The following is an 18,228-nucleotide window of genomic DNA, read 5'->3' as shown; positions in this document are numbered from 1 at the left end:
TTAAATGTAATTACCAATTTTTTACTCTTTTTATGTAAAATAAATATACATAGATAAGATATGGGGGTTTTAAATGTTGTATTATTGTTAATGGAAACTGCACTTTTTTAATGTTGTTGCAAACAGAAGCACATGTGCAAGCGGAATACAACATAAAAAAAACTGAATTTTTGTAAAATCTTACCTGTAAAATTCCTTTCTCTGAGTCCTCCGACAGTCGCCGCCTCTTCATATTCGTCACATATGGGGTATTAGACTTTGCTCCGAAGGAGTAGCTAGGCAACAGAATATGTTAACAATAAAGCTTTAACATATCCCACCCTCAAGGGGTGGTCCCCTCAGTCAATACCCTCCTACTTCCTGCAACCATATCTCAGTTTTAGTGGAATAGCAGTAGAGTATACATTCAAACCCCAAAAGAGGGGCGGGGGCGGCGACTGTCGGAGGACTCAGAGAAAGGAATTTTACAGGTAAGATTTTACAAAAATTCCGTTTTCTCTTACGTCCTCCGACAGTCGCCGCCTCTTCATATTCGTCACATATGGGGACGTCCCAAAGCAGTGCAAACATGAGGGGTGGGAAACGCATCCGCGCCGAAAGGCAACGCAGTCTCCACATCAAAGAAAGGAACCTTACCAAAGGAAGGAAACCAGCTGGGCAACAGCAAAAATAAGTGCTCAACAGGAGCAACAACCCAGGAAAAGACAAAAAACCAGGGGATACAAAAGATATCCCAACAGCCAGGAGTCCCCAACAAGGGACCCTAGGGAACAGCCGCACTAAGAACCTTGCGGCCAAAGGAAGCATCCGCCGATGCCTGAACATCTACTTTGTAGAATTTTGTGAAAGTGTGCACGGTCGACCAAGTCGCCGCCTTACACACCTGGGCTACAGAAGCCCCATGACGACAGGCCCAAGACGTACTCAGAGATCTAGTAGAGTGCGCCTTCACAGGCACAGGGGGAACCTTCCCTTGCAAAGCATAGGCCTGTTCAATGGTCTGCCTGATCCATTTGGCGATGGTAGAGGCCAAAGCCGCCATGCCCTTCCGAGGACCCTCTGGAAGAACAAACAAGGAGTCCGTCTTACGAAAAGACTCAGTCGATTTAAGGTAAACCCTTATCGCCCGAACAACATCCAGAGAGTGCAATCTCACCTCCTTTGGATGTTTAGGCTTCGTGCACAACGAAGGCAAGACAATATCCTCATTAAGATGGAATTCCGAAACTCGTTTCGGCAGAAAAGAAGGATTAGGTCGCAAGACCACCTTATCCAAATGAACAACCAGGTACGGAGACTTGCAGGACAAAGCCGCCAGTTCCGACACTTTGCGAGCCGAAGTGATCGCCACCAAAAAGGCGACCTTTTTGGACAACATAGACAACGAGATCTCCCTGATCTGTTCAAAAGGAGCACGTTGTAACACAGATAGAACGAGATTCAAGTCCCAAGGGGGCAAAGGATCCCTCCTAGGAGGAACCAGATGCCGCACACCCTGAATAAAAGTGCCAACCAAGGAGTTGGAAGCCACGGGACGTTGAAACAAAACGGCCAGCGCAGACACCTGACCCTTAATCGTAGCCAGCGCCAAACGCTGATCGACACCCGTCTGAAGGAAAGACAGCACACGGGAAACCGAGTACGTGCGGGGTGAAAACCCCCTGGACTCACACCAGGCAAAATAGGCCTTCCAAGTACGGTAATAAACCTTCCCCGAGGAAGACTTCCTCGCGTTGATCAAAGTATGAACGACCTCTGGAGAGAGACCCTTCTCCTGCAGGACCTCGGTCTCAACAGCCAGGCCGTCAAAGCCAGCGACTGTAAAGCAGGATGGTAAATCAGTCCCTGAGACAGTAGATCGTCTCGAAGAGGCAGACGCCAAGGGGCGTCGACCGCCAGATTCACGAGGTCTGCGTACCAGGACCGGCGAGGCCAGTCCGGTGCCACAAGAATCACCGTGTTGCGTTCCGAGAGTAACCTGCGAAGGAACCTGGACAGCAACTGAATCGGTGGGAACGCGTACATCAGCCTGTACCGATGCCACGGGGCCACTAACGCGTCTGACGCGTCTGCCCGAGGGTCGCGCGTCCTTGCCACGAACCTTCTCACCTTGTTGTTGAGACGAGACGCGAACAGGTCCACATCTGGAAGACCCCACTTCGCGCACAACATCTGGAAGACAGCCGGGTGGAGAGACCATTCCCCCTGATCAAGGGTCTGGCGACTCAGATAGTCCGCCTGCCAGTTCTCCACTCCCGGAATGTGAACCGCCGTTATCGCCGGAACATGAGTCTCGGCCCAAGACAGAATGTCGGCCACTTCTCGAGCCGCTCGGGCACTCCTGGTGCCCCCTTGGTGGTTGATGTAGGCCACCGCCGTGGCATTGTCCGTCTGCACCCGAACCGGGCAGCCCTGCAGCCGGTCCGTCCAGCGATGAAGACAGAGCCTTATCGCACGCAATTCCAGAATGTTGATCGGGAGGGAAGACTCCCCCCTCCGACCAGGTCCCCTGGGCGGACAGAACGCCCAGAACACCACCCCAGCCCGACAGGCTGGCATCCGTGGTGATTACCGTCCATGAGATTGGACGAAACGACTTGCCCCCGGACACCAACGGGGACTGGAGCCACCACAGAAGGTTTTCCCTGGTGCGATGACTCAACGAGATCTGAAGATCCAGAGATTGAGATCGCCCGTCCCACCTGGACAGGATCTCCGCTTGGAGACCCCGCGTGTGAAACTGCGCGAAAGGAATCGCCTCGAAGGCTGAGACCATCAATCCCAGACATCTCATGCACGTCCGCAGAGACGAGTGTGGAACGTCCCTGAGGGACCTGACTTCCTCCTGAAGAGTCCTGAGCTTGTCTTCCGGCAGGAAGACCTTCGCCTGCACCGAGTCCAGTATCATTCCCAGATAGGGAAGACGAACCGACGGACTCAGTGTTGACTTTGGAACATTTATCGTCCAACCAAACTCCTGCAGAGTATGCATTGTGACAGACAGGTCCTCCTCCAGACCCTGTCTGGTCGCAGACCGAACCAAAATGTCGTCCAGATACCCCAGGACAGAAATGCCCTGGGCCCTCAATAATGCCAGAACCGGTGCAAGCACCTTGGTGAAGACCCGCGGAGCCGAGGCGAGACCAAAGGGCAACGCCACGAACTGGTAGTGATCCTCCGCAATGGCAAATCGAAGGTATCTCTGATGACCCTCGAATATGGGGATGTGAAGGTACGCATCCTTCAAATCGATGGAGGCCATGAATTCCCCCGGAACCAGGGCAGCCACCACCGACCGCAGGGATTCCATGCGGAACTTGCGAACCCGCACAGAGCGGTTCAGAGCCTTCAAGTCCAGAATCGGACGGACCTTGCCCTCCTTCCTGGGCACGGTGAACAGATTGGAATAAAACCCCCGAAATCTGTCCCGATGAGGCACCGGAACCACCACTCCCTGAGCCCTCAGGTCCCGCACCGCCAGGTGCAGATCCCGCAGGCGCTCTGGAGACAATTGAAGATTTGAGGGAAAAAATCTGCTCTCCGGCCGAGAGAGAAACTCGATCTTGTAACCAGATCGAACGATTTCCAGAACCCATCTGTCCCGCACACGGGCCAACCAGGGCTGAAGAAAACCGAGCAAGCGTCCCCCCACCCCAAAACTGGGTGAGGGCGCCCCTTCAGGCCGAACTGTTATGGGCTGTAGGTCCGGATTGGCCGGACTTCTGTTTCCCAGACCAGGGCTTCTTCTGAGAGCCTTGGCCTTTGAACGGTTTGCCCTTGTAGTGCGGCCGAAAGGCACGAAAGGACCCCTGAGGGGGCCGAAAATTAGCATGCTTCTTCCCAGAAGCCCCCTTAGCCTTTGGGAAATGGGGCAAGAGAGTGCTCTTACCCCCAGTGATCCCCTTAATCAACACATCCAGGGACTCCCCAAAAAGGCGAGACCCATCATAAGGCAGATTGGCCAAGGTCTTACGTGAAGATTGGTCCACCGACCAACATTTTAACCAAACCAGGCGGCGAGACAACACCGCCACGCTGTGCACACGTGCAGCCAACGGAATCAGGTCCAGGTCCGCATCACACAGATACATGACACCCTGGTGGATCTGATCCACCATATCCAGGGTCGCCGCCGAGGCCGAGTCGGCCACTAGGACGCGCCTAAGCATCTGCGTCCAACTTGCGATCGCCTGGGCCGCCATGAGAGAAGCAAACAGAGCCTTAAGCATAGAACCCGTAACAGAATAAGTATGACGGGCAAGAGACTCCAGTCTCCTATCCGTGGCATCACGGAAAACAGGGGAACCCTCTGCAGGAATCGCAGTGGCTTTGTTCAAAACCGCAATTGCATGATCCACTGGCGGAGGTACACACCACCGTTCATCAGTGGCAGGCGAGAAAGGATAACGCAGCTTGAATTTACTTGGAACCGCAAAAGGCTTGCGCAGATCGCGCCATTGATCCTTAACAGCGCGCTGAAAATCAGCATTGCAGGGAAAAACCTGCGGCGTCCTGCGTTTCCTCTGCGTCCCATAAGCCGCCAAGGCAGCGGGGGGACACACTTCGTCCTGTAAACGTAGCGTCTGCTTAATGGAAGCAATCAACTCATCCATGATTGCAAGCTCTTCAGGCGAGCCAGGGGGAGAATTATCAACCCCCTCAACTTCAGCCTCCACCTCAGACCCCACTAGATCAAGAGAGGAGCGGGACCCCGACAAGGAGGTCCCTGCCAGAACAGCCCCATCACCTTCACCCTCAGAATCAGAGGACAGAGCAACTCTGGGCCGTTTAGTAGATTGAGCAGCCACCAGCATTTGCACCTGGGCAGCAAGGCCAGCCACAATAGTGGCTAAATCCCCCCCTGGGGGGGAAACAGCGGTCCCCTGGCTTTCCACCAATACTGTAGGAAACTTGCCCTCCTGAGAATCCATTGCCCCTGTAATGCCAGACAACCAAGGGTTAACTGCCCCCTTTTAGTAAGCGCGGCAAGCGCAGCCCACCGCACCACACTCAGGCACAATGAGACCCCCACAGGGAATATACAGACTGAATACAGGCAATGGACAGCAAGAATAGAAGGATAAAACCTGAGGAGACCCCGCTGCTGCTGCTGCCTCGATCGGTGTTCCAGGAAAGAGGAAGTGATGCTGCCAGGGCGCTCTATGTAAGCCTATGGAGGCTACAAGAAAATGGCCGCCGTGCATGTAAACCATGCGGCCGGAGCGGGCGCCGGTAAAATGGCGTCGTTTGGCGCCGAAAACGCCGCTCCACAGTGCATAAAAACACACACATTTACATCCCAATATAAGGATACATGTTAGATCGCCGCAGCGATCGCTGTATATGCCCAAACATGCCAAGAAAAAACATGCCCCACAGCACACAGCTCCTCACACTGCCCAGCCTGACACACACAGTGTCATACAGCTCCCCCCCCCCCCCTTGCAGCCCACAGCATGCAGCCGAGAGATAGGGAGACAAGCAGTGTGATTAAAGGCAGGTTACACAGTCCCAGACTGAGACCCCCCCCAGACAGACAGGTCCCCACATAAATACACTTACCTCACATGGCGTGGGGAACCCGCACAGGCGAACAAGCCGCTGCACATGAGGCAGGGAGAGTCGCAATTCAAGACGCACACAATGGCGGTTAAGAAACCGCACAGCGTCCGGTGAGGTAGCCACCTCACCAATCATCCCTGCACCGAACAGGGATGGGTCGTTCACTGTGCCAGGAGCGTTACCTGGCTGAACGCTCGATGGCAGACTGGGAAGCCACTGACCCACGACCTGCGATCAGGGGGATCAGCCCGAGACCCAGTCCGCATGATCCTCTTCGTCCGAAGAACTAACTAATGCTGACAAAAATAACAGCTAAGTAAAGGTAGAGAAAAAACTCAAACAAAATATTAAAAAGAAGAAAGAGTCTGGGACAGAAAGTCCCAGCACAGAGAGAGCCAGCCACTCCTGACAAGCTAGACATTAAAACTGAGATATGGTTGCAGGAAGTAGGAGGGTATTGACTGAGGGGACCACCCCTTGAGGGTGGGATATGTTAAAGCTTTATTGTTAACATATTCTGTTGCCTAGCTACTCCTTCGGAGCAAAGTCTAATACCCCATATGTGACGAATATGAAGAGGCGGCGACTGTCGGAGGACGTAAGAGAAAATGCAGTTTCTATTAACAATAATGCAGCATTTAAAACCCTTAAGATAGTGACAGTCCATCCATTAAAATATTCTGATGTTATAATTAATAATTAACTCACAGAGCCACTGAAGCCACTCCTGTTCTTCTTCTCTGCTGGAACTTGTCTTGAAAAGCGCGCAAGCAGCAGCTCCTGGGACCGCGGCTCTCACCTCCCAGCAAGCACTTGCCGATCCTCACATAGCAACCGATGATGTCATCGGTTGGCATAGACGCTGTCGGGAGGCTGGCGCAGCTTCCGGATCGCAAGTGGCAGTGGAACGGAATTTAGCCGTCCCTTCTGCCACAATCAGAATGTAGAACGGTTTGTCTGCTAATATTACTGCAAGGAAAACATTTCTTTAGGATTAATACACATTTGGGTCATTTTGTCGCGGCACACCTGGGGACTCCTCACGGCACACCTGTGTGCCGCGGCACACAGGTTGGGAAACACTGGTCTAGATCCATATCAAAAACAATTTCTATGCTCGCTGAAAAAAAAAAAAAACATTGAACACTGACATGCCTGTTCATCACTTCACTCCTGCTGAATGACAGGTCTGGGGAATGACAGGTGTTATAATCAAAGAAGGGTCTCCTAGGTGACATCATTGATATCGGTATCATGACTGACATGAATTTTCAACACTGGACAATGTATATGATGATTGATTTTGATCATGGGACATTTTTATTTATTTTAAAGGACTTGTCATAAACTGTGCCTTACACTTTACTTTTTTGTGACTGAGTAGAAGTACTATTACTTATTCACATGGGGGGTATCTGTGTGTGACCCCTTATTGTTAAAGGCTTCCAGGTTCCAAAAAGCCCCCTGCCCACTGAACCCAACAACTATTGAGTCAGGTTTGTGAGGAATAAGTCCTTGTACTTATTAACACGAAGGCAAGGTTCTTTGCCAGGGTGGCCCAGGGTGACACCACTTCCCAACAATCAATTCAGCCAAGCGCTCACTCTGAAGGGGAAGACCGGCGTGCTGCTCTCCTCAGGCAGGGAACTCCAACTGGGATGCATAAAAGAACGAAAAGGAGGCGCAACACCTAGTGCATTATCCATGGTCACCGTATAAAATGTTTTATTAAAATGCCAAATGCATACTCATAGACGAGAAGAATGTAAAATCGCATTAAAAGATTCCACCACACATGGAATGGAACACGTCCTTGTAGATGAGACCGCTAACGTGCTTCGGGAGTCAAGCTCCCTTCATCAGAGTTCTGATTTTTCATTCTTCTCGTCTGAGTATGCATTTGGCATTTTAATAAAACCTTTTATACGGTGACCACGGGTAATGCACTAGGAAAAAGAGGGCTGGGGCTTACCCTCCCCTTTTCCATACCACCATTTCCAGGCCTGAATGCTTGGATAAGGGTATGGTGTGGATTTATTGGGGAGACTTCACTTTTTTTTTCTTCTTTATAGGGTACCCCCTAAAATCAAAACCAGAGCCAAACAACTCAGCACAGGAAAAAAAAAGATCTGTACATAAAGGAAACCGTCACAAGAAGAAAAAACATATTACCTCTGTGTCCATGGTTTCAGGCTCCTTAATAGGAGCATCACTTTCTATTTCAATTTCACCCTTATGTGTAATTTTAGTTATTGGCCTCCGTTCAACTTCACGTTGCTCTTTTTCAATCATCTCAATGGTCTATAGAGGAGACAGAAGATCAAAGTTTTGCTTTGCTTTGTCCAGACTTAAGAAAAAAAAAGTTATTATCCAGACGTGAAAATGATATCATCATTGAAAATACACAATCTGTAGATGATAAGTGAATATAACACACCCTAGCAATTGATGCTATAAATGACGCTACATCAAAAATGCTTATTATCTTTAAACAAAACACTCTTTTAATTAGGATTATCTATTATACACATTAACATAATAGGTCAACACTGGTGTGTTGACTGGTGTTTTTCTATGAAAGTAAATTAAATAGGGTCTATCAAACTGCACAAAAACTCAAACACATTGAGAACAGCAAGTTAAATGACTTGACTTGAGCCAGTCATAGATGGATCGATTTGGTTACCTGCAACCACACATTCAAAATCTGACAGGCTGGTTTTCCTCAAGTTGATCGATTGATCAACTTGGGGTACAATCAGTCTGCCCTCACATGGTTCAAATCTCGACCGTTCCTTGCTGAACCGGCCCAGATTCTAACTGTCTATGGCTGGTATAAACATAAAATTCATTGTACACGTTTCTGTTAGAGCAGGAACAATACATTACATGTCTGTTTTCCCTTTGCCTCCAAGCGGCCAGCTCTTTAGAAGCTAACTCCTCTGGTGTCATCTTGATAAGATGTTCTGGGGTGATGTCTCCTCTGAGGACTCGCTTGTACAACACCTGTAAAAAAAAAAAAAAAATGGATTTTTGACCTACCGTAAAATCCATTTCTCTGATGTTCATTGACGGACACAGCTCCTGATCTCCTTAAGCATTGGGTTATACTGCCCCCTACAGTAGGACACTTGGCAGAAAAAAAGTTTAGGTATGCCTATAGGTAGTCCCAGGGGGTATACTCCCTCTCTCTGCTATAGGTACTTGTTTTGTTACAAGCAGTGTCAGAAGAATTACAACTCCACAGAGGGGTGGTTGCTGTGTCCGTCAATGAACATCAGAGAAATGGATTTTACGGTAAGTCAAAAATCTCTTTTTCTCTTTCGTTCATGGACAGACACAGCTCCTGATCTTCTTAACCATTGGGACGTTCAAAAGCAGTGTTAAACATGAGGGTTGAGAGCAGCGAAAAATAAATTCCCAAGGCTAACTATAGCCAACCAGGTAAACAGAAGTGTAATGATAACCCGCACTGGACTTACAAAAAGCTGTAGCAAGCGGCTATGTTGTTCAGTCATTATAGGTCAGCCATGACAGTCTTGCAGAACAGTTATACAGGCAGCGATATTATCCCCCTCCCCACCTCATTCAATTCATGGAATGCATAGGTTTTACACTTCAAAAGAGCCGTTATCTCAACTCAGAGACATAAAACCTATCACTTCCAGGATGTCTGTTTCTTCTGTCCAGGCCTATCGTAAAACTTTGACCAAATCCATTAGGGACACAGCTCCTGATCTTCTTAACCATTGGGATGTCCCAAAGCAGTTTAACACTGCTTTGGGACGTCCCAATGGTTAAGAAGATCATGAGGGGTGGGAACAGCGAAAAAGAAACTCCCAAGGCTATCTATAGCCAACCTGGAGCTCACCTGAAAACAACAATACACCCTCAGAGGACCAGGTCCTCTAAACAGTAGCCTGCAAAACCTTGCGGCCAATGGAAGCATCCGCAGATGTCAACACATCCACTTTATAGAACTTTCTGGAATAGGTGGCCGCCTTGCCTGACGTCTGATGATGGAAGGCCTAGGAGGCACTGAGCGTCCGAATAGAATTCGCTTTGACAGGGATAGGAGGAACCTGACCCTTGATGCAATAGACCTGAACCACTGTCTGTCTGATCCATCTGGAAATGGTCGCAGAGGAAGTGGAAAACCCCTTCCAAGGCCCATCCGTGAGCACACATAGTGGGTCTGATTTCCTAAAAGACTCAGTAGCTGCCAGGTACACCCTAAGTGCCCAGGCCACATCCAAGGCATGCAAAGCAATTTCTTTCGGATGTTTTGGCCTGGGACACAATGTCTATATTCAAATGAATATCAGAGACAACCTGAGGAAGGAACGACAGACATAGGTGAAGAACCACCTTATCTCTCTGAACCATCAAGCAACGTGAACGACAAGGTAACGCCGCCAATTCCAAAACCCTATGCGCAGAGGTGATAGCCACCAAAAAAATGTCACTTTCTGGGACAGCGTAAGCAGGGGAATCCCCTAAAGATTCTTAAAAGGAGGCTTCTGGAAGACAGAGCACCAAATTGAGGTCCCAAGGCGGCAACAGAGATCGCACTGGAATGGTCAAGTGCCTAACTCCCTGAAGAAAAGTACGTACCAGGGAGTATGTAGCCAAGGGCCGTTGAAAGAAGACCACTAAGGCTGTCAACTGACTCCTGATAGTACTCAAGGTAAGTTTCTGCTCAACCCCCTGTTGAAGGAAGGTAAAGATCAGAGCCATCGAAAAAGAGCGAGGATGAACCCCAAGAGACTCACACCATGCAATTTACGTCTTGCACATATGATAGTAGATCTTCTCAGAAGTAGATTTCCTAGCTTTTAACAGTGTTGGAATCCCCGACTCAGACATACCTCTATCTATCAGTACCTGGCGTTCAACAGCCAAGCCGTCAGTGCCAGCGACTGTAAAGAGGATGGAAGATTGGTCCTTGAGACAGCAGATCCTCTCTAAAGAGGAAGCTTCCAAGGAACATCGGCGACCAGCCGCACCAGATCGACATACCAAGCCCGGCGAGGCTAGTCCGGGGCCACTAAGATGACCGGAATCCTTTCTGCCTCGATCCTGCGTAGAAGTCGTGGCAGAAGCTTGAGAGGAGGGAAGCGTAAATCAGACTGCCGACTGAGGTAATCCACCTGCCAGTTTTCCACCACTGGAATGTGTATGGCGGAGAGGACTGGAAAGAACGGTTCTGCCCACCTTAGAGTGCCAGCTACCTCCATGGCCGCCAGGACACTTCTTGTGCCCCCCTGGTGATTTATATAAGCCACGGCCGTGGCATTGTCCGAATAAATGCACACTTGACATCCCTGAAGATGATCTGTCCAATGTTCCAGGCACAGTCTTATCACTCAGAGTTCCAAGACATTGACTGGTAGTCTGGACTCTTCTAATGTCCAGATACCCTGAGGAGAAATTTTGTCGAGGACACCTCCCCAGCCAGACAGGCTGGCATCCGTGGTGACCACTGTCCAATACAAGGGGAGGAAGGATTTGTGTAGCCGAAGCGGAGAACAAAGCCATCACATTAGGGACTCTTGTTCCCCGGCTCAGCCGGATCTGATTGTCTAGAGACTGCGGCGGATTCTTGTCCCATTTGGCCAGAATCTCCCTTGCAGGGACCTCGTATGGAACTGTGCAAACGGAACCTCCTCGAAGGTAGACACCATCAGGCCTAGTACGCTCATGCAAGTCCAGAGGGATTACCACCTGCTGGACAGCAGGAGACGAATTGCAGTCTGCAGTTTCTGAAATTTGTCCAGAGGAAGGAGCACTCTGGCTAAGGCCGAGTCCAGAGTCAGACCCAGATGGTCCAGCTTTGTGGACGGAACAAGAGGAGACTTCTGAAAATTCACAATCCAGCCAAACTTCCTCAAAGTTAATATGGTGATTTCCAGGTTTTCCACCAGAGCAGTAGGAGACTCTGCCCGCAGAAGGAGGTCATCCAAGTAGCCCAGTACTGCGATCCCCCAATGGCGTAACAATGCTAGCCCTGGGGCCAACACTTTCGTGCAGACCCAAAAAACAGAAGCGAGACCAAAAGGTAACGCCACAAACTGATAATGCTCCTCTTCCACGGCAAAGTAGAGGAAGCGCTGGTGAATGTCACATATTGCAATATGAAGGTAAGCATCCTTGATGTCGATTGGAGGCAAGAAAATCCCCCAGATGCAGGGAAGCCACAACCGTGCGAATGGACTCCATTCTGAATCTCTGCACCTGCACAAAGCAGTTCAGCACCTTGCCTTTCATCCTTGAGACTGTAAACTGGTTTGAGTAAAACCCCTGAAAACGTTCCGAAGTTGGAACTGGGACAATCACCCTTTGAAATAAAAGGTCTTGCACCCCCCAAAAGGAGCCTGTAAGCGGACCGGGGACAGTCGCACATTGGAAGGAAGAACCTTACCAGAGGGTAAGAACGAAACTCGATCTTGTAGCCGGACCGTATGACCTCATGGACCCACTTGTCTTGTCCAGGGAAGTCCACAGGTCAGGGAACCAGCAAAGACATCCCCCTACCCCAGATATGGGTGAGGGCCCACCTTCCTGCTGAAGGGGCCTTGTTCACAGGTTTGGAGAAGCCCGCTCTTGACTTGCCAGACCAAGTTCGCTTAAATCCTCCGGAAGAAAAGGTACTCTTCCCCCCTGCGAGACCTTTAATGATGTCATCCAGGGTAGCACCAAACAGGCGATCTCCTTGAAAGGGAAGATCTGTCAAGACCTATTTAGATGTCTGGTCCACACACCAGCATTTTAGCCAAAAGACACGTCGAAGGACCACTGCCGAAACAAAGAGCCGAGCCACTAGGGGAGCTGCGTCTAAGGAGGCACCCCAGATAAACTGCAGTCCCTGGACCTGCTGGTCCGCCAGCTCAGCAAAGGCAGAGGGGAGCGGTTATCCCTACAGGTCACGGCATAACAGCTTAGTCCACTCGGTCAGAGTCTGCGACACCAGGGCAATGGTGAATATCGGCCTCAGTGTCGAACCAGCCAGGGTGTACATATTGCGGGCCACAGCCTCCGCCTTCCTGTCAGCCGGATCCTTAAAGACTGGGGACTCTAACTGGAATCATGGGTGCCTTGTTTAATCTGAAAAAACTGGAGGGTCCACCACCGGTTGAACAATCCACTTCTTAAGAGACTCCCCATAGGGGTATCACCTAGCAACTAGCCTAGGGACCCCAAGGGGACACTTTGGTCGTCCCCACTCTTTAGTGACAATTCTGGCAAAATAGGAGGGGAAAGAGAACACCTTTGCCGCTCTGAATGGATTGTGAGTGTCAAAGGGAACCTGTGCCTCCGTTGTAGCTGTGTCCTCCATCTTTAAGTCCCATGCACAGATACAATCAGGGCTTTTTGACAGCCCAAAAGCCACCTCCTGTCAAGGTCTAACCTTGTCCTCCTGTTGGCAGCCATCTTGGAAATGTGCAGACTGCTGCCTCTTTTAGACTCTCACTGCATTATCAGTTTCCTGCTGCCTGGGCATCACACAGTGATGATGCTGCACACCAGACTATATCACCTCATGGGTTGCAGTCCCTGCCCTTGTGTGTGTGTTCCAAGGTGCATCTCTGCTAGCAGTCTTCGGTTCTCTGTGTTCCTCCGTGTATGACCTGGCTTGGCTGATGACTCTGGCTCTCGACTCGGCATCAGTAGACAACCCGGCATCGGCAGACAAACTGGATCGGCAGACTACCCGCTTCTGGACTCGACCCTGGCTTGGATGACTACCCTCTTCTGGACTTGACCCTGGGTTGTTCCTGCTCCCACTTCCTCACTCTTGCTGTGCTTTTTTTGTTGTTGGCTCCAGTAAACTGCTTTATTTTACCTGCATCCCCCGTGTGGTCTAAGTTCCTGGCACCATGATACCTCCTCCACCCAGGACACAAATGGACTTCAGGACCGCGGTCAGTGCATCGATGGATGGATGGGACCCAGAGGGCCCTGCAGCCTCAGAGAGGGGATCAGGTGGGGAGATGCGCTCCAAAGACTCCATGAGTCACCAGGGGGACCCCACAAAAAAAGTGTAAAACACTGCTAAGGGACAACCACCACCACTCTGGCAGCACCACCTGGTTGCCAGTCACAGAGCACCAATCGATCCTCAGCAGAGAGGGAAACACTGCTAAGGGACAACCACCACCACTCTGGCAGCACCACCTGGTTGCCAGTCACAGAGCACCAATCGATCCTCAGCAGAGAGGGAGAGGACCCCACCAGACTCACCACTCCACAGAAACCAGGCACCACATCCACCAGAAGAATCTGCACTGCATGAGCAGTGATCAGGGAACAAAAGAATCCAGCAGTCAGCTACAGGGGATGAGGGGCTCCCGCTGCCGAAAATGCCGGCCAGAAGGCTCCACAGACATGGTCGCCGCTGTTTGCTATGGCAAACCACTGCAAAATGGCCACAGGCACAGCTCCAGACAAAACCCCTCGCCATCAAAATGGGGGAGCTGTCGGCCAGGAAGAAGGTCGTATGCGACCTCGCGAGGCGTTTAACTCGCAGGCCAGCCCCCGTTTGGTGGGGCTATGTCGTGGCCGTCCTCATGCAGAGCTGAGTTCTGCCCGTGCTTGCTGGCCAGACTGAGATGACCACTGGATCTACTGTAGATCCAGCCTGTCACCCAGTCCGGGAATTGATTGTAGATCTCACAGGAAAAAAACAGGAGAAAAAATCTATCTAAAAAAAAAAGAATTGCCAGGACCAGAGATCCCAGCAAGAACTAGGTCTTTACTCCTATAGCAGATAGCAGAGAGAGGGAGTATACTCTCTGGGACTGCCAATAGGCATAGCCAGACTTTTTCTGCCTAGTATCCTACACCTGTAGGGGGCAGTATAACACAATGGTTAAGAAGATCAGGAGCTGTGTCTGTCAATGAAGGAAAGAGAAACAATACATTTCTGTGTAACCATTTCAAAGCTGATAAATAGTATGCAGAATAACATTAAGTAAAAAAAAAAAAAAAAAAAAAAAAAAACTTACATTGTTTTTAGGATCTTTCAAGTTAAACATTAAACTTCTATACTTATTCTTGTACTTAGAATCTGTATCTCGGTAAAATGAAAATAACTCCTTTTCGATCTTGGCTGATACTTTGGTAGCCCTTTCTTCAGGAATCTTTGAAGATGATTCTGAAAGTCTGTTAAAAAACAAAACAAGTATACATTTAGGTAAATAGTGCTGAAATAATGATTAAGACCTGGTTCATACTAATGTGATTTCAAATGTGACTTCAGTCGCACAGAATTGCACGACAATGGAAATCACATTATTTTATTATTGCACTTTGTATCAATACAGTGCGTTTATGGAAATTATATAGGTTTTACTTTGGTACATATGTAGCGCGATTTTGGCATCCTAGAATTCAATAGAAATTGAAAGAGTATCATGTATAACATACCGTCTTCTGGAAAAAATGCATGAGGCATGAAAAACACCTGAAAAACTCTTCAAAAGTGCACTAAAAATTGGATCAAGCTGCAGCTGCACTAGTATATACCTAGCCTAAATTTTACGCAAGTACAAATTTACCAAATAGTTTCATGAAAATGAAATATGGTTACAAAAAATTCCATTTCATGACAGGAAAACAGATGTATTACTGACTTTTTAAAATAAATGACAAGTTCTTTTGGTAGAGATTCTGCGAAGTACCATTAGAAATCTTGGCAGGGATTCTGGATTAAACGTACTGTTGACAAGGGGAAACAAAAAAGAACTGATAATCAATGAGAAAAGGAGACTACATTGGGAGGTTACAGCAACTTTATAATCAGTTACAGCAAACAGTTTTTTCCCTTTGGGATTAACGTTTTGCATGAATAAACAAAAGCGGATCATTGTATTTACAACCCTGCCAGCGTTAAGTGGTTTGTCTCATCCAGGTGAACTGATACATTCTTCTGGACAGCTTGTGCTTTTGAAAAACAACAGACTTGCTTGCTGGATCACCAGATAAAAATAGAAGAAGGCCTAAAAAAGGAAACTAATGCAACTATCGCATCTAAAAACTGGTAAGCTGCAATATATTTAATGTTTTCCCTTGGGTTTAATACTGCTTTAAAGTGAGCATGTCATTCACCAGTTTGGTGGTCTGCCTGTTAAGGTGGATTACAGGTGAATCAACAGTGGAAAAGGACCACTGATTTATAAATTATTTCTTAAAGGAGAAAAAGTTCTCAGATGTGGCAGAGGATAATCCTCTGGTGTTTCCCTTCCTGGTAATGGAAAAATCCAAATGGTGAATGTATCAGGAAGGTCTTTACAACTGCAGCAAAGAACCAAGGTCTGCAACAGGAGCATGATCCTCCAGGTGCAGCGTTGGTACGCACTGCATCTAAAAGATCTGAAATAATCCCAGTAAATCTGAGTCAGCTGAAGGAGACGAGACTCCAGTGACCTGAACACCAGAGATAGAATGCTGAGGCCCTGAATATGAATCAGAGACAGTAACAAGGGCCCCGGGTTCATCTTGTGCTAGAGGCCAAGAAAGTTCAAAGCTAGACTCTGAAGGGGATGTCACCGAACAAACGGAGAACATCTGTGGGCGGAGCACCCCAGTATCTAAGAACAAGTAGATAGGTAGTCCAAAGTGGAAAAGGAGGTTTATGTGGATGTGGGACAAGAACAATTCTATGACAATAGGGGTCCCAAATACAGATTACAGGTGTCAACTCCTAGAGATAGCAGGCAATTGCCCCCGGAATCACTAAGGGAGTATGGACTAAGGTTACCCATTGCAGCGGGACCATCCTCTGTGTCTTAGATCACATTTCATGCCCAACCCAAAGGGATCTGCATACAGTCTCTGAAGTTGGTCCTGAGGAACTCCCAATCCAGATAGCTGCTAACTATAGACTAGCTCAGGGAGCAGTGTAGCAAGCCTTGATTGAAGTCACCAAAAAAAAAGCGAAGATGTTAGGAAGCTAGCAAAACTTGAGACATTTTTTTTTTTTTTTTAGCAGAGATAAAAAAAAAAAAAAGCATACAATCTCCTAGGATGCTAGCAAACTACTGAGGCATGCAAGGTAGAGGAAGGGTTACATGGGGGCTGGATATTTCTGTCTGCCTATGTACCAATCTCCTGTAGACAGTAATATAACCAGACTGGTTCTGAATTCTTATGTCACTCAAAGTATGATGAAGGAACACACTTTTACTTTGTGGAGTATTTCCAGAGCTGTGTACATATAATAATACAGGCATTTTAAAGTTAGATATCTAGTGTATTGGTGCTTGTATGCTTCTGACATTAGTTTGCTTATTATTTCTTAATCCTAGTCAATTAATACACATCAATTGGCTGCCAATCTGACCTCAAATGGACCATTAAACTAATCTCTAATGCAAGCCAATTTTTATCATCTGACTTTCACATTGACACCTAGCCTTTATAATTTTTAAAAAGAAAGTTATTCACCTTTAAACAGTATCTCACAAAAGTGAGTACAGCCCTCACATTTTTGTAAATATTTTATTATATCTTTTCATGTGACAACACTGAAGAAATGACACTTTGCTACAATGTAAAATAGTGAGTGTACAGCTTGTATAGCATTTGCTGTCCCCTCAAACTAACTGAACACACAGCCATTAATGTCTAAACCGCTGGCAACAAAAAAGGAGTACACCCCTAAGGGCTCTTTCACACGGGCGGTCCGATCAGATCCGCCTGTCAGTTTTTTAGGCGGATCTGATCGGATCCTCCATGCAGCTCTATGGGGCAGCGGGTGTCAGCGGAGGTCACCTAATCAGTAATCGGAGCGGATTGGATCTGATGAGAGCGGACAAGCGGTCCGCTCTCCTCCGATCCCCCATAGAGGGCAGCGGGTGCTGAGACACCTCCCTCTCCGCTCTGCAAGCGGAGACGGAGCTGTCATCCGCCCGGCTCAGCGGGGATCGCCGCTGAGCAACACGGATCCGCCTGCGGAGGCGGACCGTGTGAAAGAGCCCTTAGTGAAAATGTCCAAATTGTGCCCAATTAGCTATTTTCTATCCCTGGTGTCATGTGACTTGTTAGTGTTACAAGGTCTAAGGTGTGAATGGGGAGCAGGTGTCTTAAATTTGGTGTTATCACCCTCACTCTCTCATACTGGTCACTGGAAGTTCAACATGGCACCTCACAGCAAAGACTCTCTGAGGATCTGAAAAAAAAGAATTGTTGCTCTACATAAAGAGAAGATTGCCAAGACCCTAAAACTGAGCTGCAGCACGTTGGGCAAGACCATACAGCGGTTTAACAGGACAGGATCCACTCAGAACAGGCCTCGCCATGGTTGACCAAAGAAGTTCAGTGCATGTGCTCAGCCTCACACCCAGAGGTTGTCTTTGGGAAATAGACGTATGAGTGCTGCCAGCATTGCTGCCGAGGTTTAATGGGTGGGGAGTCAGTCTGTAAGTGCTCAGACCATATGCTGCACACTGCATCAAATTGGTCTGCATGGCTGTCGTCCCAGAAGGAAGCCTCTTCTAAAGATGATACACAAGAAAGCCCGCAAACAGTTTGCTGAAGACAAGCAGACTAAAGACATGGATTACTGGAACCATGTCCTGTGGTCTGATGAGACCAAGATAAACTTATTTGATTCAGATGGTGTCAAGCGTGTGTGGCAGCAACCAGGTGAGGAGTACAACAAGTGTG

At 48.4% G+C, this 18,228-nt stretch overlaps 1 protein-coding gene across 1 annotated transcript in view; it reads right to left on the bottom strand.

The window, feature by feature from the left end:
* Nucleotides 1–18,228, bottom strand: part of PHF3 (PHD finger protein 3) — a 279,560-nt gene that overhangs the window by 105,507 nt on the left and 155,825 nt on the right. Inside the window, exons 8-10 of the mRNA XM_082249659.1 lie at nucleotides 14,568–14,724; nucleotides 8,452–8,568; nucleotides 7,735–7,863 (exon numbers count right to left, since the gene is read on the bottom strand). Coding sequence (XP_082105785.1) covers nucleotides 7,735–7,863; nucleotides 8,452–8,568; nucleotides 14,568–14,724 — 403 coding nt within the window. The remainder of the gene's footprint in view (nucleotides 1–7,734; nucleotides 7,864–8,451; nucleotides 8,569–14,567; nucleotides 14,725–18,228) is intronic.

The sequence above is a fragment of the Pelophylax lessonae genome, assembly GCF_965119305.1.
Source record: "Pelophylax lessonae genome assembly, chromosome: 3".
Lineage (NCBI taxonomy): Eukaryota > Metazoa > Chordata > Amphibia > Anura > Ranidae > Pelophylax > Pelophylax lessonae.
Note: the sequence above shows the minus strand (reverse complement) of the source record. Positions and strands in the feature narration are given on the sequence as shown.